We start from the raw sequence: 21966 nt of genomic DNA, 5'->3' as shown, positions 1-21966 counted from the left end.
AACATTTGCTTCAGGAATCCTATCAATATATCAAATAATCAAAGTCTAATACAGTTGCGTGCGCATGCACGCAATGCGAATTTAATGTACATATGTCCTAATATTAATTTGTTTAGTATTTAAATACTGTATTATGATTAGTTAAACAAAAACTTTGAATTAATAAATTGGAAAATTCTGATTGCCTCACGCTTATAGCGATTTATGCTATCTTAAAAAATTATTTTCGTACTAAAAGAACACTGTACGTACGTAAGTCTATTAATCAAACATTATTTGTATTACAAATCATCAATATTATTCGTACAGGATCATAATGTCTGATTAAAGGAAAAAAATAAAAAGACGTCAAACACTTACATTTATTAAAAATATGTATTGTACGAAAAGATATTGTATATTTTAATAAACAAAATTAAATTTCAAAAATAATTTGGTATAAAAGATATCAAAATTTTGTGCTTAAATTTTAAATCTTGAATTTTGGACTTTGTGCTCGTAAAACAATAAATTTTGTTAAAATTTAATTCCTTAATTAATATTACAGGTATATGAAAAATGTCCTTTTGTTAAAAATTGATTTCATTTTATTCTCTATATTTTACAAAAATATTAAGGAGCTACCGAAGGAAGGAATGGAGAGCAAGGTAAAAGAAAAGTAGAGATTCGACAATATTATTTCAATATATTGAATTTTATTACAAAATTCTTTTATTTAGGCTACAACATGTAATATAATTGCGTTTGGTCTAGACCCTTATCAAAAGAAAAAGCTAAACTGCACCATGTTTACTATTGTCTTAACGAGCCACTTCGCTAATTTACGCCTCGAGGAAAGACCTATATGGGCAAAGAGAAGTAAACCACGCGTCGACGCTTCCAAAATTTGTATGCAAATTTTACAAAAAAAAAAAAATCCGTGCTTCTGTCGCATTTCATATCGCTCAATTATACGATAGCTAGCAACCGTTTCGTATAGTAATATGTTTGAAATATTTATTTATATATAAATATTAGAGAAATATCTCGCTAAATGCATACAACGCTGCGCACAAAAAATATAGATTTAGAAAATGTGTATGATATCTCTGATTTAAATGCACGCGTTTCAGTATATATCCATACTCAGAAAGATATTCTGTATCAACGATCTTTACCAAGTTTTCAGTCAATGAACAATATCGCTTTAGAACACAAAGAACGATTTAGCGCATTAACGATATCGATGGATTTCTTTGGAATTAAGAAATTTAATACATCTTTCTCAACTCTCAGATTAATTTTCTCAAGTTAAAAATACAGAGCGCTAATGCGCTAAATCATTCAAATGTCTTTAAATGATCATCCTAATAATTGATTCACATATTGCAGCGGCTTGTCGTCGAGAGAAGGATCTCGCTGAATGTACAACTTCCCGATGTGAATCAAATACATTCCTACGACTATCCCCCCTCAACGTATAAGATCGCAGGTAAATCGCTCCTGCCGATTGCACGTTAAAGAAAGAAAGGAAGAAAGCGGTCGCTTTCATAATAGAGCTCCTCGAGGCGCAGCCTAAGAACCGGCGGCCCCAAAGACATGCTGTGCCTAAAGAAGAAGACGATAAGTCCATTGTACATCGAAACTGCGCACAATCGATATACATCGTAATAGGTGTAAAAATAATAAAATTAGTGGTAGTAAACCCCTCTATTACATTATACGGCATGTAGAGTCTGTGTACATGTCTTGTGGGTGTTTCATACGTGTATATATAATATGTGTATAACCGTTCGATTCGGTTGCAAAACGTTCAACGTAGTAAAGGAAACTCTCCCAAGCAAGCTAATCCTAAGATAATGTAATATCCTTTTCTTGTTTATCCATATAGCTTCTATTTATATTAGGTATGCATGTACGTGTGATAACTAAACAGATACATGATCTCTCTTCTTCTCTCGTCGCATGCGGCCACTAGCGGCCTTTAACTTCAAAGAGCAGGAGGCTGTCATGATCATCCATAAATATCGAAAAACTCAAACTTACACCTCGCGAAACGCGAAGCCATTATCGTGATCACCAGCCACCAGTGTAATTGCGTCTGTCCTGAGAACACATCCCTATTACGATTTCCTTCCTACACTCCTGGAGGGTTGATTGACCGATATTCATATCTGACACTTGGCGCTAATATGATTACTCGCGTGATATAAAGGGCGAAAGAATATTTCACGGAATCAAATGAATTTCAGCTAGTTATGTATCTTCTTTTGTTATATTAGGAAAAAAATGAGTTGATTGACATTAAAATCAAAAGGCTAACGTTAGTCAAATCAATCCAGAAAGAGATTTTTGATAAATCTTTTTAAAATACTCTTCGGACATTTATACCGGCCGATTGTTCTATCCACGTCCCGTTCACTCCGGTGAATATAATTTTTACGTTGGACGAAATTCAGATTCAGGTAGACTATATACAATGACACTCAATGTGTAGGTACTTGATAGATAATTAAGAAAGAAACTTTAGGTAGTGTTCGAATGAGACAGCTTTGTCCTACAAATCATCATACGCATCATACGCACGGGTAATATAGGCTAATTTTAAATCAAAATTATTTAAAGAATTATGATTATCTTATATAATTATCAAATAATTCATATGTAATAATAAATAATTTTTATGTATTTATATTTTTTTGTTTACAAAACGCACGATGTACCTACTATAAAAAAATTTGCACAAGTTTGAATAAATCAAAATCATATAAATATAGGATTATGTAAATAATTGCATGCTATGGTGTAACAAAAATTTCCTCATGCATCGCCAATTACGCTAACTGCTGGTTTTGTTAAAATCCATTCTGTTTATTTTTCACATAGGATACACTTAAAGCAGCCTCCTGTTCTCCAATATAACTATATTTAATGGTTTCTCATAGAATTATCAAGTAAAATTTGTAAAATACAATATACTGCCTATCATAAATTCTTAATCTTTTTCTTTATAAATAATTATAGTAATAGTTTTCACACCATTTGTTAATTTATTATATTCAAATGTCATTCTTTTGAGTTAAATTTAAATATTACATTTGTGCCCTTTCCGCACTTATTTATTTTTGTAGTATTTTGCATGACTGCACGTGGTTGTGTGTATATATATAATACATGTAGTATATAATCTAAAGGACTTACGGGATATTTACAATATGTACATGTTAATAACGATGTGTCGTTCAAAACCACTCGATAATTTTTATTCCTTTTCGGTCATTATTAAAGATGAATTTCTCGTTTCTTTATTCCACAGGACACCCTACTTCACGGAGAATGAGTATCCCATTCTCGCCTTAAAACTTTCCGGAAATAACTTCGCTTGATTTTCATGATTGGCGGATTATAATAACGAATAATAGTGAAAAATGGTTCTGGTCAGATCTCTCTCGCCTCGTTATCTTCCAGACGAAACGACCGCTATGTCCTCACTAGAATTAGAGTTTTTGCGGTCGCACGTCATTGTATACAAATCCATTTAAACCGAAAACTAATTACAGAAAAACTTACAACTCTTAGAAAATAGGCTCCGCCCTGTCACTATGTTTCATCATTCCGCTCGCTCTACACTTGGCCAACCTTAGATTTGCCTTTGGCGGCATAAGAAGTGCAAGGACTACAGGACAACTGTTTGCTTTAGAGGTCGAAGAGGAAGACTCTATAGCTTTATATTTCACATGACACACGCACTAATGTTCTCGAAAAGATCATCTGAAAAGTTCATGCTCTATTCGCATCTGCGTTACCGCTTTTCCCTCTGTAGCAAAAGTTGCGATCTTACCTGGGCACGCTCCCCCTACCTAATGTGATTCAGGGTTGGCCAAGCTCTCACTCATGCTACGACTCGAGATCGTCCTCTCTCTGGCTACTGAAGTAAGATACCAGCCCGCCAAATTCGCCGGTGCCATGGTCTTCGTCATTCGGATGCGATTGCTGTGGCGGCGGCCCCTGAGGCGGTGGCGGTCCTTGAATCGGTGGTTGGTTGTCTGCCGGCGAGGAGAAATGCTCCGAGGGATACGGCGAACTCTGATAGGCAGCTGCGTCGTCCGCCGTGGACATTGGCGGAGGCGGCGGGTAGGCACCGTAGTGATAATTAGGAGGAGGAGGCGGATGATACGGTGAGAAATTACCGGGCGGTCGATTAGGGGGTGGTGAAGGTTGCTGCATGCTGTGATTTACGGGTGAGGCATTGGTAAATGGCGGCATCTGATGCCTAGGTCCCATAGGATTTTCGGCAAACCTAGCCATCGGCGGGCCACCTCGCACATATGGTGGAGGTGGTGGTGGCGGCGTTGGACCGCCTTTAGCCAGTGGACTGCCGGCCGACGGTGGAATCATCGCCGGTCCGCCAGGCGTCAAGGGCGAACTGCGATCTCTATTACTAATGGAAATCGGTCCGCCGCCCGACGGGGACGGGTCCATCGGATGGTGTGGCGTGTGATACATCTGCGGCCCGGGTACTCGCATACGCATCGGTGGCGTCCCCGATCTGACCGCGGCAAAATGCGGTGGTATGGACGACTGACCCGCCTGCCTGTAAGGAGACGGGATTCTGGCACGTGGCTGTATCTCGTACCCCGTTCGTGGACCGCCCATCATCTGCCCGCCAGCGTTGGGCCCGCCGAAATACTTGTGACCCATCGCGGCCGCCGCTGCAGTGAACGACTGTGGAGTGCTGGATACCGGTTGGGACTGAAGCATCCTCGTGATGACGGAAGACTGTTGACCGGGTGGTAGCGCTGGATAGACCGGCTGTGAGTTCGACGGCTGCGTCGACGGAGGTCCCGGTGTCGGCACGGCACTCGCCGGTGGTGTGGAAGGCGCCGAGCCAGATGTACTGCTACCTGGAGTAGGAAGAACGTTCGGTATATCGTTCTGTTTCATGTCTGAATTTGAGTCAGTACCCATGCCGGCAATCAAACCGGCTTCGGCCGCGGCCTTAGCCGCCGCTTCCGCGGCTCTAGCCGCCTCCAACGCAAGAGTCTTCTTGCCTTTGCCACGTCCTCGTCGTTTCGGTTTCATCGGGGTGCCATCCGGGTTGAAAAGCTGTCCGTCCTGTCCGGTCATAAGAGGCATGTGTCCCCTTTCAATGCTCCTGTCACTTTCCGGCGTCAGACCCGTAGATAAAGTAGCAGGACTTATGTTGTGCGACATATTACTCACGCCATCCGGCGTGCCCACCGCACTGATAACTGACGATGCGATGCCCAGATTCTGCGTACCATCCCTGCGCATCTGTTCAGCGAGTATCTCGGCCTTGCTGCGACGTCCACGCTTCTTCTTCTTGGGCGCCTCACCGTCCGTTCCCTCGGGTGCGTTAGGATCTCTCTGGCTCTCCGCTGCCAATATCTCCAGAGCCTTCAAACGTGCTTTCTCTAACTTCTTAGCTTCTCGCTCCTCTTTTTTCTTTTTCTTCGCTATTTCAATTGCCGCGAGCTCTAGCTGCCGCCGTCCGTACTCCTCATCCATCATCTGTTCGAGCTGCTCGTCGTCCAGATCGGCCAGCTCCCCGGCACCAAGACCCGTCAGCGAACCCTCGGGAACGTCTCCGGTAAACGAACTCGCTACCGACATGGTCGTGCCTGTCAGTCCAACGTTATCTGGAAGATTCTCATCTATTTTAGATGCTATATCACCAATTGGATTATCCATAACTCCACCAATCATGTCCCCGTCAAGATCATCCCTCAACTTTTGTTTACGTCCTCTGTTTTTGCTTCCCGGTTTCGGCCCGGGTTTTTTCCGTTGTTTTGGTACGTCATCGGATAACGATTTACGTTTGGCTGCAGGGCTCTTGTTATTACGTGACTTTTTTGCTTTCGGTGACTTGGTCTTAAATTTCAAGGCATCCTTCTTAGGAATATAAACATCTCCTAAAACATTTAATCAATGTCTATAAATATACAATAATTGTTACTTATATTTGTATATTATATAAAATATTTAGTAAATTATATATAATAAATTCAGTATAGAATAATCTCGTAGGAAAAACGAATTTTAGAAGTATAAACTAAAGCTTTCTCGTACAAAACTTCTCTTTCAATACTCTTAAAATACTCTTCGAAATTTGTTAAATGCGTTCTCATTTAATTTACTTTTAGCTTATTTTACGACAAATTATTTCTTATTGCACCACGGTTTATTTAGGTACGATAAATTTCGTAAATTTCCTATTTATAAAAAATATAAAAATGTGATGTTACCTGAATCAGAATCCTTTTCCCCATCATCATTTACATCGTCTGCCTCGTTCACCACAAACTCATCTTCGCTTTCGCCAGTCTTTCTCATCATCAGTGCTTTTTTCAGCTCCTATAAAAGAATCAGGATTTAAATACACATGATAATTTCGTTAAAATTGAAGTCACTCACCTCCTCGCTATCCGACGCCATTTCCTCTCGATAATTGATTTTTCGTCCTCGAGTCCGTCTACCTAATATTTCTTCTTCCTCTTGTCTATTTTCATCTGGAAGTCCGCCATAAATAATCTGTAAAAAATAAAATTTAATGAAACTACTATTGTTTGAAAATAAAACATTCATAATTAGTCATTAAATAAGGATAAGAAATGTATATACCTTTCGTCTAATACCAGGAGCCTTTTTTGGTTTAGGCACAATGTCCTGAAAAAATAATATTCAATATTAAATCTTCTGTTACAGTAATTAGTGACGATCGTGGCACAGAAAAATGCGCGCTGCTATAACGAATCAAAGATCCAAGTTCAAATTCGACCAAAAATCGGTTTTTATTCGATCGTCAGCTCTCAGAAAGTAACAACCCACTGAGAGTATCTTACTATACACGAGAATCTTTCTATATCTGGAGAGAGAACCGGCCCTCCAGGTTGGGGGTTAAACAGTAGTTTGACAATCTACTCTCAAAAAACGAATCTTGTCTTGGAACCTCAAATTGGGGAAGGTCCGAGTCTGACTTGGACTGTAGTGTCATTGCGATGGTTACAATAATTAATTAAAATATACTTGCCTTTTTTACTTTCTGGATCGGTACTACTTCTGACGGCTGTGGTTGGATCTGTGGAATCGGAACATCTGAAGCTGCTGCTTCTTGTAATCTTTCATCTTTTATTTCAACGTTGTCTTCAGCTGGAGCAGTTTCAAAATTTTCCTGTTTATTATCGTCCACCATCTCATTTAGAGTGGTGTTGAAGTCTTGTAAATTAGGTTCACTTTGTTGTTCAACTTTCGGCTCATCGTCTTCGTCATTCTCACTCTGATTGTCAGATTCTATTATACGTTTTCTCTTTTTTTTCTTCTTACCCTTTGTTTTGGGTACTATTCTAACTCTGGATGTTGGTATTGTTCTGCTTCTACAACAATTATAAAAATATTATAAACATTTTTCTCTACAATTTTGAATATGTTATCTTTAATATTACACATTTCGTACTTTTTCTTTCTTTGTCTCCATGAGTTATCGCTGTCTTCGCTATCCGAATCTCCCCACATGGATCGTGACTTCTTTCTCTTTGGCCGATCACTCTCATCACTGTCATCATCAACTGAAAGAACATTTATTTAGAAACATTAAGATTTATTTAAAAATTGTGATCAAATATTTTATTATTGAGATTAGAGTATAAATAACTCTCAAGTAACTTAGATAATATAAATCACAATATTAAAAAAATTTTGTAATTAATTTTAATAATCCTGTAAATTAAATGATAATCTGTTTGAGACAATTAAAAATTTTCAGATAAAAGTTTAACAATTATTTTAGTAAAATTTGTACAAGATATAGAAGATTTGTATAGAATACATCGGGATGACGTTTGTAACTTCATGTAAAAGTAGTCAGTTTGTAGGGAGGCCCTGGATTCGATCCCGACTATCATCTTTTATACGTCAGTTTATAAGTGACTGATTAAAGAATTAAGTTTTGAAAAAAATATATAAAAATGATTGTAATCCGTTTTGAGAACAATAAACTAATAAATACGTAGAAGACATAGAGATATTAAAAAGTGGAACCAACTAATCTCTCGTTCATTGCTAAAACTTACTAAAATCATTATCGTAAGCCCTAGTCATGCGCGCTCTGGTAGATCTTCTAACAGGACGTGAATCGCCTTTTCTACCACGTCGTTTAACATCAAAACTGCTGTCATCGGATGATGACATATGATCATCAAAATCCTCCTCATCTTCAGAGCTCGTACCCTTGAAATCTTCATCACTATCCGGGTCGTCTTCACTACTTATATCGAGACTGTTCAGCTTCCGATGTTTCTTACGTGCTAACAATTTCCTAGCAACCGTATTTTGTTCCTCTTCTATTTCGTCAATCACATCTTCATTCTCAATCTTATATTCTTCGTCACTTTCTTTTTCCGGCTTTGATTCCACTTCGTCCTTGTCCTCTTCTAGTTGCGTCATCTTTAACGCTTCAGCCTGCAAAACAAAGAAATGTAACATATTATATCTGACGATATGTATTACATTCTTGTATTTTACATATATATTTAATTATTTCCATCTACATGTGCCTCTTCTTTTTCCGCGTTGACTATCGTTGCAATGTCTTTGCCCCTTCCCTGATTGCCGGCACCTTGAACTGCCTCAACTTCATCCTGGATCGCGGCGTTAATCATGTCATCATATTCATTAAACTTGTAAGTGTTGGCGCACCGACGTTCTCGTAATTGATAAACTGGCACGTCGCTGTCTTCGCTACTCGATGTTTCGGAACTAGAGGCCGATGAAGAAGAGTCTGAAGATTCTGTAGAAACAGATTAATTATCGCGTGTACTATAACGTTACACGATTATTATATTAATTAATACAGGGTCATTGTTATTTAAAAAGGGCGTAAATAAACCACAATATAAAATACGACATTCACCGTTGTCTGATTCTTGACTGGACGCTTGCGATCCTTTTGATCCACGTTGTTCCTCGCCTTTATGAAGTACATTATCCAGACTTATGCCAACAAAAGCCAATCGCTTCTTCCGCAATACTTCATTCTCGTGTCTTTTTGTTAACTGATCCAGTGTTTTTAGGGTCTCTTGAAATTTGGTCACCAATAAAGTCTGAAAAGATAAATATATAATTTTATAAATACGTGTACACATATACATTATAGAACCCACGCGGAAAGTGTGCAATATTTAGATGCGGACAATTTACAAAATAATTGTACAAAAAAAGAATAAACATACATGTTGACACGGTGGGCAAAACCAGTCGCCTTCGGGTATAAGCATAAGAGCTGGTCTGAGGCACGAACAATGCCAGCCCTTATCACAAGAATCGCATAGAAGAATCCATTCAGGATGATCAGCCTTGCCACATTTCTGACAGGCATATTCATCCTCGGCTTCCTCAACATCGCTTTGGGCTAATAGAAGATAGATATAATAGAATAATGGAATAAAAGTCCCATTAAATTTCTCTTTACCAAAGAACTTTTTTTACCTTTTTGAGCTGTTCTAGCACGTCTTAATGGTTCAGATTCTTGATCCTTCTCGAGATCGCTTTCCGGAGAAAATTCATGATCACTTTTAAACAGCAACGATCCCTCGCTCTCAATATCTTCCTCTTCCTCTTCCTCGTCTTCATTCTCGTTCTCTTCGTCACTACTAGACCCAGATGAGCTCTGCCATGGGTTCGCCTCGTTAAATTTGGCAAGCATCTTCTTTTTCTTCCTCTTTCGACGTTTCTTCTTGGACTTTTTCTCCTTTTCAATTTCCTTTATGACAACTTCCTCCTCCTCGCTTTCCGGCTACGCGACACAAATAATTATTTATGTAAACTACTGGTTACAATCTTTCGTGCGTTTAACATAAAACAACATTTAATTACGTACCTTCTGCTTTTTTCTCTTTTTCTTCTCTGAATCCTTCTTGTCTTCTATCTCACGCATAGTTTCCTCCTCGATTCTGCGCCTGTCCGCTTGCTCTTTTATTTTCAACTGTGCTATTCTTCTTGATTGCCTGACAGGCGTCTCATCCTGTGCTGTGACTGGTGTTTCCGTCTCCAGCGAGATATCTCTGCCTATTTCTAAGCCCAAGACCATTTTTCCTATAAAAAAAAATTTTTTTTTTCAATCAACAGACTCACTAACGTTGCATATCACTCATAAGCGATCACTATACGTATGTACTCACGTTTTTTCCGTTTCTTCTGTGTTGCATTTAAAGCATCGTTAGACGTTCCATCAGGATGAGCACCAGGCGACGTCTGATCGCCGTGTGTGTCCGTGAGCTTCGGCCGATTGGGACGCCCGCCACCCCGGAAACCACGCCTCCGTCTACCCCTAGGACGACCTCTGATCTTTTTGTCGATCGCCATCGCTTGCATCACGTTCGGATCATCGTCGTCTTTAGTAGCGTGCTCCGTTGCATTGTCGGGATCACATTTCACAGCCTCATCCTCAGAGCTCACCACCACCACACGACTTTCCTCGATGGACTTTCGTAACTCCTTATCAGGTATACGTTTTGCGCGTAATTTCATCCTCTTGCTACCAGTCATTTCTTCGTCTTCTTGCTTCGCAGCCCCGTCCTCGGAATTCGATTCATGAGCGCTGTTTCGCCGTTTTCGCGAAACCTTCGGCGTTTCCGCAGTGCTGTCCAATTTCCAGCCCTCATAAACCAAATCGGTTGCCGGCCTTACGCGAATACTTATCTTGGAAGTGTCAGACGCGTCCTCAGTGATATTCCTTAAAGCATCGTCGTCGGTACACGCCAAGGGATCTACCTCTTCCTGTGGTACCTCAAAAACATCTTCATTGTCCACGCCTGTTGAATCGTCAGAAGCAATACTTTTCATCTCGATATCCTGGATTTCCGCAGGCTCGTTTATCTCTGTAAATTCTAAATCGACCTTCTTCGGATCCTCAGTCGGTGCGACAGCCGCGGAATCGTTTACCGTACCGAAATCGTTTTGAAACAATTGCGTTGTAGAGATCGTTGGTGCTCTCGTTTCATCCTCGATTTGTGGCTTTAATTTTTTGACCTCGTAGGATATATCTGAAATCTTAGGCATCTGTACATCGGAGTCTGCTAAATTTTCCAGCGTCTTGTCATTGGTTTCCAAGTACGGAGGTTTAGACTTTAACGGAGGAACATCCTCTATATCCGAGGCATCGATCAGCCTCTTGCTGGCTTCTTTCTTTGGATCAGATTTTACAGTATCGATTTCTGAAATAATCTCCTGAGCGGGAAATGCCGTCGATTCATTATTCGCATCTGAAGGCGCATTCTTATCAAAGTTTTCCGTAATTTTATTTACATTCACGTCTATACTAAAAGGCTCATTTTGATTGTTGCAACTGTCCAAGTTATTAACATTGTCCATCTTCGTGAACGTCGAATTCGAATAATACAAAGCTTCCGAAGACACACTCCCTTCTAAACTCGCGCCCTCAGTTTTCCACGTGTGTGATTTATCCGCATCTAAAGTATTATCCAGTTTCGTTGGCGCTATATCAGATTTTGTTTGAATCGGTGGTAAATTCATCTCTTCCGTGAACGGTTTAGTTAAACACTCTTCTTGCGATTTCACATCCCATTTATTGTCTTGATTACTACAATCGGCGAGATCTTCTTTGAATCTTTTACACGGAATAGGCAGTTCCTCGGTAATAAGTTCGTTTATATTTTTTGACTTTGCAATGTTCTCGGTATCCAAACTGACATTCAATTTCTCGTCCACATTTTTCGTTTGCTCCGTTATATGGAACACGCCGGTCACCTGATTGTCCGTAGTATTAAATTCCGTGCTTTCTCGAGTAAACGAAACTTTTGCGGTTTTATTTGCGTCACTTTCGCTAAAATCGCGAACATTTTCAGATGTTAAACAATCTGCCTTTTCCGTCTCAATAGCATTTTCCGGTGTTAAACGATCTGCTTTTTCCGTCGTCTCAATAGCATCTCGAATGTCCTGTACTGTCGTCATATTATCAATCGAATTATTGAGATACTCCTTATTTTTCTCGCCATGATCGATAGTCATCTCAAAACTCTTGCTCTGAAAAGATTCAGTTATCTCTTCAGTTGTGACCGGAACTACTGTGAGCTTCGTTAAATCTGATATTTCCGAAATTTTAGAATTATCAGCAGCAGAAATATCGTGAATATCGGTTTCTTCTTCAAGTTCACCCTTATTTACAGACGATGTCAACTGATCATTCGAACGATATTCAATGTTATTGCAAACAGATTTAACTTGCATTTCATCAACACACTCTTGATCTCTAATTTTACTGTCTTGCTCTATGACTGTAGTTGTATCTTGATCTCTAATTTTACTGTCTTGCTGTATGACTGTAGTTGTATCTTGATTTAATACTTCATCAACTTTCGTTTCTAAAGATTCTAATTGTTGCTCGGCGGACGCTGGTTCTTGAGGCACATCAGAAATTAAATTCATGCTGTCGATGTCTTCTTCTTTGACAAGTGATTTTTCATACTGCTCTTTATTCGTTTCTTGCTCTTTATTCGTTCCTTGCTCATCATTTATTTCTTGCTCTATCGGGGTGACAGCACGATCCTTAGAATCGCTTATTTGCACAGATTCGGAAACATCATCATTACCATTATCATTGGAATCGCTATCATAATTCGCGACTAGTGACTGTTTGTTAACATCCGCTACATTCACTTGTGATTCCTGAGAAATTACATCTGCAGCATTTGTCTCCGATTGTTCAGTAGTTACAGTTGTTGTATCTGTCTCTGATTTTTCCACAATTGCTGAGTTTTCGGCAGCTTCTTCACTTCTATTAATTTTGCAGGCATCTTCCGTTACCGTCGCATCTTGTTCATCGGTGTTACAAGTTTCACTCTCGTCTTTTGCCGTAAACTCTTTAAGATCGTTATCTGTTTTGCTCTCTGCATCAACTTCAGATTTCTCTTTCTCTAAGATTTCAGTTTCCGTCACTGATAAGTCAATTTCGGACTGACACGGCTCACGTTCAAGGACTTCTTTCTCGAGTTCTGTTGATATTTCTTGCGTTGCATCTTTTGACGTTGTATTTTCTGGTTGTTCGTCATTCATTGTCGGAGTTTCCTCAATTTCTTTAAATGATTCATTCGACTCAGACACACGATCATCTATAACCATCTCACCATTCGAATCTTGATCAATGCAAGAACTGGGATTTTCAGAAGCATTATCGGCGTATTCGCTTGTAGATTGGACTAAGTTAGACGAGCTCATTTCTTTCACAGTTTCGACAATATCGGACTTGGACAGTTCGAAGATATTCGTTTCAGGCACCGTTGCAGGCGAAATGTTGAACGTAGAAGGCTTATCAGTATCAGACGAAGTATTTTCTACTTTTTCATCATCTATTCGCACAGGTTCACTCTCCTGAGATGAAGAGTCTTGTACGGAGGTATCGTCTGAACTGCTTATAGTAGGAACTACATCGTGTTTATCACTTTCTCGAACAGACTCCGAACTGGTCACTACAGAATTTTCAGGAAGATGTGTTTCGGAATTTATATTAAATACAGTATCGTTAACTTGCACATCATTCAATCCTTTGTCTTTAATTTCTTCAGAATCACCTGATCCGTCGTCCTGGGTTCCTATGTCCGATAACGCATCAGTTCTCTCGCTGTTCTTGTCGTAGTTAACGCACAAAGAATCGGCATCAGAACCGGCCAGACCTTTCATCTTCTCGTTGTCCGTGTCGGTTGAATGATCCTCCTGGCCATCAATTTCGGAAAAATTGTCATTCTTATCACTCTGCTTGTCACAACATTCTCCGATAGAATCCAAATCGGTTTTTTCGAGCCTGTTTGCTTCCTGATCATTTGCAGCATCCACTGCATTCGTAGAATCTAATGGCTCGTTCAAATTATTAACGTCCTCAAATTCCCTGAGATCGGCCAGCTCTGTTTGCGAATTTTGCGTAAGTGACGATAAAGATGAATGTGCCGTTGCCTCGGATTCAATTCTGTTTTGCTCTTCCTTGAAGACGGTTGTATTATCCGATTGATAGTCGTTTTCATTCTTAGAGTCATCGATCACTGTTTTTTCATCTCTATCCTCTTCATCATCCAATAACTGCGACGTAACATCACCCGAGCCTTTAAAAGAATCTTCTTGAGTCTCTGTACTTACAAGATTTCCAGAATCTGTAGTTACGCATTGCGGTGGTTCAACAATTCCACATTCTGCTGGTTGAATACTGGGCTCGCTGTTCGAACTGATTTTAATTGAATCTTCTTCAGTCATACTTTCATTAATACTTTCATTTTCAGTTATCATCTCTGACGTAGGGCTTGTACGCAATTTTGAACAGTCATCCTCTTTCATTTCTTTATCAGCACAAACAGATTCTTGCATACTTGATTCCTCGCTTGCCTCTACTTGAACTTGCGGGAGAGATAAATTAGCATTATTGTACTCGGACGCACTACTTGGATCTATCGAGCTATTAGGCGTCGAAGTTTTTTCCTCCGAAGTTTGATCCCATGTATTACTTGGTGCTTCAACTTTTTCTACGTCTTTGCTATTATTTCCGCATAAAATGCTGTCGGATTCTGAAGTAAACAGATCTGATTTCAACGAATTATTGTTTGTCTGCGTCAAATCAAAGTCTTCCGTCTTGTACGAATAAACCGTATCATCCGCTGATTTTGACGAAGACACGCATTCATATTGCACAGTATCCGTTTTATCGTGAACAGATGTAGTCAGGCTTTGCTCCATCTGAGATCCCATTTCATCGGATTTCGAAGTATACGAGATGCAATTGGGACCAAAAAAAAATCTCGGCGGAGATTCAACTGCTGATTTGCATTCGTTATTCGTTATTTCGGGGATATCTAGTTCGCGTGAAACCATTTTACTCGAATCGGATAAGCTTTGTGCATTGGTTGAATCCGTCGTAGGTTCAGGATCTGTACATGATTCGAGTTCTTGCAAAGTGTCCGCTTGACACGACGATATCGACGAGTCACACTGCACGGGCTCTTGAAATTTAGAATCCCTTTCCTGTTTCATTGTACTTGTATTTTCTGAACTGACGTCGGACACTTGTAATTTAACGCTATCTTCAATGGTTTCACTGTCCGCGTTTACGGGGTCATCTACCTTGGCGCCTTGATCCACATCGGCGGAATTCTCGTATCCAGTTTTGGCCGATTCAGCATCCGCGCTGAGCAGTTTCTTCTCTTCCACTTTGTCGCGTTCGTGATCATCTGTACTTTTCTTCAGTGATATGTCTCCTTCGTTTGATATGATACTGCTGTCACATTCTCCTTTATCTTCCGGTTTCCCTACGTCCCACCTGGATAACCTTTTGACAGAACCAGTTGTACTTTTAGGTATTATCTGGACGCCTAACGTGTGCTTAAACTTTGGCTTCTCTTGCATAGAATCTACTATTTGATAATTATCGTTTACGCTTACATTAGACTGCGGAAAGTTTCTATTTAATTTTACAGGGGTTTTGTTCGACAGTATCGAACCCGTGGATACCTCGTCCTCGGTTAAAACCTTATTCTGCGATAATGCCGTGGTAGCTGAGTCAGGTTCAGTTTTTGATTCGTTGCTTTCTTTATTGTCAGTGGGCGCGTCGTCGCCGGGGTTACCCGTCTCACACTCCGCGCCGGAACCCTCACCATAGAAAAAAGCCGTCGGTTCCTCTATAGCCTCTCCGACAATGGGATTCACTGCGTCGCAGTCGCTGCCAGATCCCTCGCCTTGAACCATCATTATAGGCTCCTCGATAGCCTCGCTCACCTCGTCTCTCCAGTTGCCGCTCATCATCGGTCTCTTGTCCATAGAACCTCTGATTGGAATTACATCCGCCTTTATCCTCTTCAGCATATCTTGCTGCATATCGTCATCCTCTAGGGGACGTTTCAGTGGTGCGTTGTTCATCCTTAGCGTCGTGATCTTGCTGGGATCGGAAAGTATCGTATAGCTTGGCAATCGGTGCTCGTCCTTGGCAGGTAATCTAGCTGTATTATGATACGGAGCTTCGTACGCGGAGAACGGTAGCTGTCTCTTGTTCAAATCAGCCATCATCATATGATTACGTAACATCATGTTGCGCGTATCGTATGGCAGATTCGACATTTCCGGTTTGCTCACCTTCTTCGTACTCAGATCCATTTCTCGGTGCTGGAAATCTTGCGTCCTATAGCCCGGAGAAGGTAAGTCCATTGTTTTTCCCAATTTTCGACTAGAAAGATCGATTCCAGAGAAATCCACCGGTCTGTTTTGCTCGTTTGCGTTTTCCCAACCACGCGGTGACGTCGACAAGTCTATGCCTCTGTGACCCCTGTGCGTCGCCGACTTTTCGGATTGATTTCTCGCGCAAAAGTCCTGCGGCAGCCTATCATCTTCTCCGTTTACCATATTTCCCAGCATACCACTGGATCTTGCTAAAGATTCTGCTATCTTCTCCAGCGATTTCGGTCCGCTTGGTTTCTCCAATTTCTCCGACTGTATCCTTACAAGATTCGCAGCCAATTGATCGATTGGTTTGACAGATAGTTTACTGTGCCCCACAGGAATGGAATCCATAGACGAGAAAGATAAACTGTTTTTAACAGGCAGTTTCTCGAGGGATTTTATGACAGGATCTGTCATCTCATCGGGAGCACCGTGTTTCTTCGCCGCATTTAAAGATGCGATAACAGACGTCGGACTTACTAACTTTTCTTCCGGCTGGTGCTTCAAGTCCACAATATTCACCAGTTTCAGTGGAGATGAAGTGATAACAGGCGTTTCTATAGATTTTAATGGTGCCGGTTCTTGAACGTCGGCTCTCGTGACACCGATCTGTTTATACGTTATCGAGGATTTGTTTTCTGATGCCAAAGAAGCGGACGTTTCGTCAGTAGCCTCTCTGTGGCTCGCATCTTCCGATGTTGCGCCCACTTTCGTGTTCAGCGTTTTTAAATTAGTCGCCGATAATGAAGACGAATCATTTGTACACCTTGATTCTATGCTCGGAGTTTGCACCATTTCTTGAGAATCATCTTCCTCCGTAATCTGCTTGGAACTGTCATCATTCGTCGTATCGTCCTCTTCCGCGTCAATATCTTCTTCGTCAATATCAGCTTCTTCTCTGTCAGCTTCGTTAATGATATCATTCTGAACTTGATCTTGATCCTGGTCTTGATCATGTTCTCCTTCATCCTCAAACTCATCGCTTCTACCGTTTGGTAGCTGCTTCATTTCGTCGACGTGAACGCCGTTTTCTTGCACAACTTCGTCCTCTAAGCTTGGAGACGTTGTTACTTGTCCAGTGTCAATTATAGGTTTCTCAGAGATTTCTAAGCTGTTGCTATCCTCGTTAATTGGTATAGCCCCGATTTCGCCATTTGTCAGGGTACTTATGAGATTAACAACACTTTCTCGATCCCTATTACAAATGCAATATTGACAGATAATAAAGAATAATAATAAATAGCGACACAAATATAGTATATATAAGAAGACAAGACTTACTTAGCAACTAATTCCCAATTCTCTTCGTCTAAATCTTCCCTGTAAACTCTTACGTTGCACTCTTCGTCCAGCTGACACCAGTACGCTAATCCACTTTTGTCCCTTCCTAAAGGTTCCACACGTAACTCGTCAGCTGCCAATTTGTTTACTTCATTCTTAAACTTTTGATTTAAGTCAAATTGTGTTTCCAATAATACCTAAAATAGAAAAAGTATTTGGGCATGAGATAGATTCAACCATTTGGTCCTACAGATTAACTAATTGTCCTATGGGCAAGAAAAAAGAAATACAATATGGTTCATACTTTAAGTAAACGCAGTTTAACAGCAATGCGAGCTTTCTTGTAACCGAAGCGTTCAAGTTCCCATCCATCCTGATTAGAGTACGTGTGGCAAAACTTGACTAGCGCCCTTTCCCACTTTTCTGGCGACACGGATTTACGCGTTTTTCGCAACAGTTTGATGTGCAGATCTATTAATTCTCGCGACACTAGAAAAAACACAAATTTGTAAGGAAAAAAGAGACAATCACATATATATATAATACAAGCGCACACATACACTCATGTATACACAGTAGATCTGGAATTACAAGACTTTATTGGGCCGTCTTTATTGGTCTAGTTTACATCGATCTCTTGATACGCGTATTAGATAGTAAATAACTAGTAAATTAGTTTGATTATTGGCTGATCAGTTTAAATATACTATTTGATACGCGTATCAAGAGATCGGTGTAAACCAGGCCATTGGGTATAGCCGTGAATAATTTATACGGAAGCTTCCCTAGGAAATACAATATTTATTCACATCTCCAGGATGTAATTGAAGTGTATATACTTAAACCAAAATAATGAAAAAATATCCAAAAGATTTCTCCGAATTCAAGTTCAGAGTCCTAAAGAAAAACGATTCAAGCGTGAATCTTGAATGGGGAATGGAAACCCGAATAAAGCGACAAAAAGCTAGGCATCTCTTTGTTTACGCGTTCTACAGTCAAGGGGACAATCGTCGGCGGTTTCCCCGAGACGAGCGCCTAGGACGGATCAATCAATGACGTTTCCCAGAAATCGGAGCGGACGCCGTAGCGTAGCGTGTCGCTTGTAAACTCGTAATCACGTGTAACCGACAAGCTGACATGAAAGGTGGCAGCACGCGGCGGAACAACAACAACGTGAAACCCTCCCGTATCTCGCGGCTGTATCTGTCAATAGGAACGCCTCGCGGGAAGGAACGTGTTATTAGGCCGTTCAGGTCGGCGCGAAACCGCGCGGAACGCGAGGGAGGGACGCGCAGAGGGGAGAGGCGGCCTGGTAGTTACCTATACCGATATCTCTCGCGCCAAGCCGCTCTCGAACACACCAAAACAAAAAGCGGCGGCGACGGAGGCGGCGGCGGTGACGGCCGCCCGTCCCGCTGTCCGCCGCTCTTGCTCTTCTTGGCTTCGAAGGAAGCGAGAGAGCGACTGCCTCCTCTGCCGGAACGAATCAACGAACGAAAGAATGAACGAACGAACGAACAAGTTCGAGGCTCGCAGTCGAAGCGGAGACGTACGAAGGAAACTAATAGTACGTGCTTTAGACGACTGGCCTCTCGCGGGGGCGGGTCGCTGTCATTCTCTCTCGCTTCCTCCCGCGCGCACCTCCTCGCATACTCCATCTCTTTCCTCCCCCCCCCCCGCTGTCTAGCGCGCATATACAACACGGCCGTATATCTCTCTCTCTCTCCCTCCCTTCCTCCCGCGCGCGCGCGAGCACGTAATACACACAAGCGTAGAGAGAAAGAGAGAGATGGATATAGATAGAGACTGGAACGGAGACCCACCTTCCTGCGTGTTCTCGAGCATCTCCTGGAGCCGAGCGATGTCCGGATAGATGATGCCGCAGGACTTGCCGAAGCAGCCGAGGAACGAGCAGATCACCGCGAAATTTGGGTCACTCGCGCAAGAGGCTTCGTTATCGGACGCCATTTTTCCGACCGTTTCTCACCGTTGGGCCCCGTCGTCGTCACCGCCACCGCCACCACCACCACCACCGCCGCCACCGCCGCCGCCGCCACCACCACCGTCACCGCCGTCGTCGCCGCCGTCGTTGCGAACGTCGTCGCCACCGCCGTCAAAGCAGGCGGCACACGCTATTGCGGTTAAACGGCCCGACGGCTCGCCGCGATTCCCATTTTCCCCACGCGCGAGCGGCCGCCGATCACCAGTGCCAATAACGTCAACACCAACACCAACACCAACACTAGCGGCAGCAGCAGCAATAGCAATAGCAACAACACAGCAACAGCAACGTAACGTGACAAACCGCGCGCGCGCGCGCACGCGTTTAATCGGGCCGGCACCGCGTAGTCAGCAGGTAGTCGGTCCGTCGGTCGCCGGGCGTCTCGACGCCGACGCTTCCCGCTTCCTCGCCACTCGCCACTCTCGTCCTCCTCTACCTCGCCGTTGTGCGCGCCCTCGCGTGCTCGCTCGCTCGGTGTCTTCGCGCGCCTCCTCCGCCTCCTCTACCTGCCACTAGCGCGTAGATGAGAGAGTGAGAGAGGGGAGACCGGAGGGAGATCACAACTACACGCTCGCGGAGTGTGTGAGAGAGAGAGAGAGAGAGAGAGAAAGAGAGAGAGAGACGGAGACGTTCTTTCCTCCGCCCTCCCTCGAGAAAGACAAGCGAAAAGAAGCGGCGGCGGCGGCGCCGCTTCTGCCTTTCTCTCTCCGTCTCTTTTTCGCCCGCGCTCTTTATATCGAGTCTCGCGCACTCCCGTCCTCCCCTTCCGTTCCCTCCTTCCTCTTCGCACCTATTCTTTTTTTTCGTAAGTCACGGGCACAAACACATCGCGCGCTACGACGATTCTACGCGCGTTGTCTCCATCTCCTTCCCTTTCGTCCTTCCGTTTTTGTCTCTTTCACACGCACGCACACACAGGCACGCTCAATGCTCGATGTTCTCGCTTCGTCAATGCCGAGAGCGCGCGCACGCACGTATATGTACGTACGTACGCGGTACGCACGCACGTCGTGTGTCGGCGACACGACGTTAGTCAAGGATCGTGCACATAATCCGCGAACCGAGGCAAATACCGCGCGCGACGCGAGCCTTGTGCGCCGTGCGATGCACGGGGGACAGTTCCGCTACGTAGTTATACACGGGGCCGAGACGCTCGCCGTCCTAGACGAACGTACGCGTGACGCCGCGATCGCCGAGTCACCGGGTACTGCACAGCGGCGCAGAAACGACCACCGCGACGACGACGAAACGCAGCACTGGACATCGCCTTCGGGATTGGAAACACTCCGGGGGTTCTCAACCTAGACGACGAACGACGAACGCATTACTGCGCCAGGGCCGTGTCCAGCGGACGGCAGTCGCGAAAAGTAAATGTGTCTTCCAAGATCGGAACCAAATTTGGATTTATTTAATCGGCGATTAATCCAATCGATCCGAGATAATTGCTTATGACAAAATTTTTAGCTATTATGATAATCTTATCCATTCGTTGCGTTTGTAAAATTTTATCATTAAGTATTGCTTGACAAGTTATATAATTGCACAAATTGAGGTAATCGTGGTTTTGATCGCTCATTTGTAAGTATCGAACGCGGACGAATTGAATTCGGGGTAAATAATCAGCAATTATAGAATTAAATACCATGAAACTTGGTAAACTTATTCTAAATAAACGTGAAAATTATTCAACTTTTTATTGTGACATTGTTTAATTTAATATTTAATATTTATAAAACAATTAGTCGTACATTCATACGCCGCATACGCGCGGCGTGGCTGTTATCAATTAAAAAAAAATAGTCGATCGTTGGTGCATCTTTATTTGATTTTGCGTGTGCTCCAAAGAAAATTCCTCGGTACTTTCTCCTACATCTTTTAAAGAGAAACTTTTCAAAGAGCAATTTTTCTATCAAATTAACGCATGAAGAAAGCCAATAATAGAATTTAGATAAAATCAGCCATTTCCACGGAAGAACATTATCTTCACGAATGTTTTACGAATAGAATAAATCGAAGGGTATAATTCTCAAAAATAAAAATATCTAAGAAAATGTGCTTTTGTGTAAAGTAAAACCGAAAAGTCCAAAGAGCAATTTTTCTATCAAATTAACGCATGAAGAAAGTCAATGATAGAATTTAAATAAAATCAGCCATTTCCACGGAAGATCATTATCTTCACGATTATTTTATGAATAGAATGAATCGAAGGGTAATTCTCAAATAAAAATATCTAAGAATACATATTTTTGTAAAGTAAAACCGAAAAGTCCAACCGCTGAATATATTTAGCCTTCAATTTATTACAGAAACGCAGACGAATAAAAATATGCAACGCATGTAATTCAGCTCTTTATTATCATTTTGCAATGAACACAAGGATCCTCGGTCGATTCGATCCGCTCCTGATCGTACCTGGCAGTCTTTAAGCCGCGTCCACGAGAGCATCTCTTTCTCTCTTGCTCTCTCTCGCTCTCTTT

The 21966-nt window shown here is 42.0% G+C and overlaps 1 protein-coding gene across 4 annotated transcripts; it reads right to left on the bottom strand.

Moving 5' to 3' along the window:
* Positions 1-675: 675 nt before the first annotated feature.
* On the bottom strand, positions 676-20571 carry LOC139810434 (uncharacterized). 4 transcript variants are annotated; one of them, XR_011731335.1, is made up of 17 exons: positions 19311-20571; positions 17792-17976; positions 17488-17684; positions 10176-17401; positions 9875-10089; positions 9484-9790; positions 9228-9406; positions 8909-9098; positions 8547-8785; positions 8070-8457; positions 7454-7565; positions 7031-7373; positions 6622-6666; positions 6415-6531; positions 6246-6354; positions 3550-5912; positions 676-3470 (listed from the first exon to the last, which is right to left on the bottom strand). XR_011731335.1 is itself a non-coding variant. In XM_071773980.1 (17 exons), the coding sequence occupies exons 1-17, from the start codon at positions 19453-19455 to the stop codon at positions 3877-3879; spliced, it is 11886 nt and encodes a 3961-aa protein (XP_071630081.1). In that variant the 5' UTR covers positions 19456-20571; the 3' UTR covers positions 676-3876. The 4 variants fall into 4 exon arrangements, 3 of the variants coding, with proteins under 3 accessions (XP_071630081.1, XP_071630080.1, XP_071630079.1); XM_071773980.1 differs by having other exon boundaries at positions 676-4883; positions 5031-5912; XM_071773979.1 differs by having other exon boundaries at positions 676-5912; positions 19311-20001; positions 20280-20571.
* Between the last annotated feature and the right edge of the window lie 1395 nt (positions 20572-21966).

The sequence above is a fragment of the Temnothorax longispinosus genome, chromosome 3, assembly GCF_030848805.1.
Source record: "Temnothorax longispinosus isolate EJ_2023e chromosome 3, Tlon_JGU_v1, whole genome shotgun sequence".
Lineage (NCBI taxonomy): Eukaryota > Metazoa > Arthropoda > Insecta > Hymenoptera > Formicidae > Temnothorax > Temnothorax longispinosus.
Note: the sequence above shows the minus strand (reverse complement) of the source record. Positions and strands in the feature narration are given on the sequence as shown.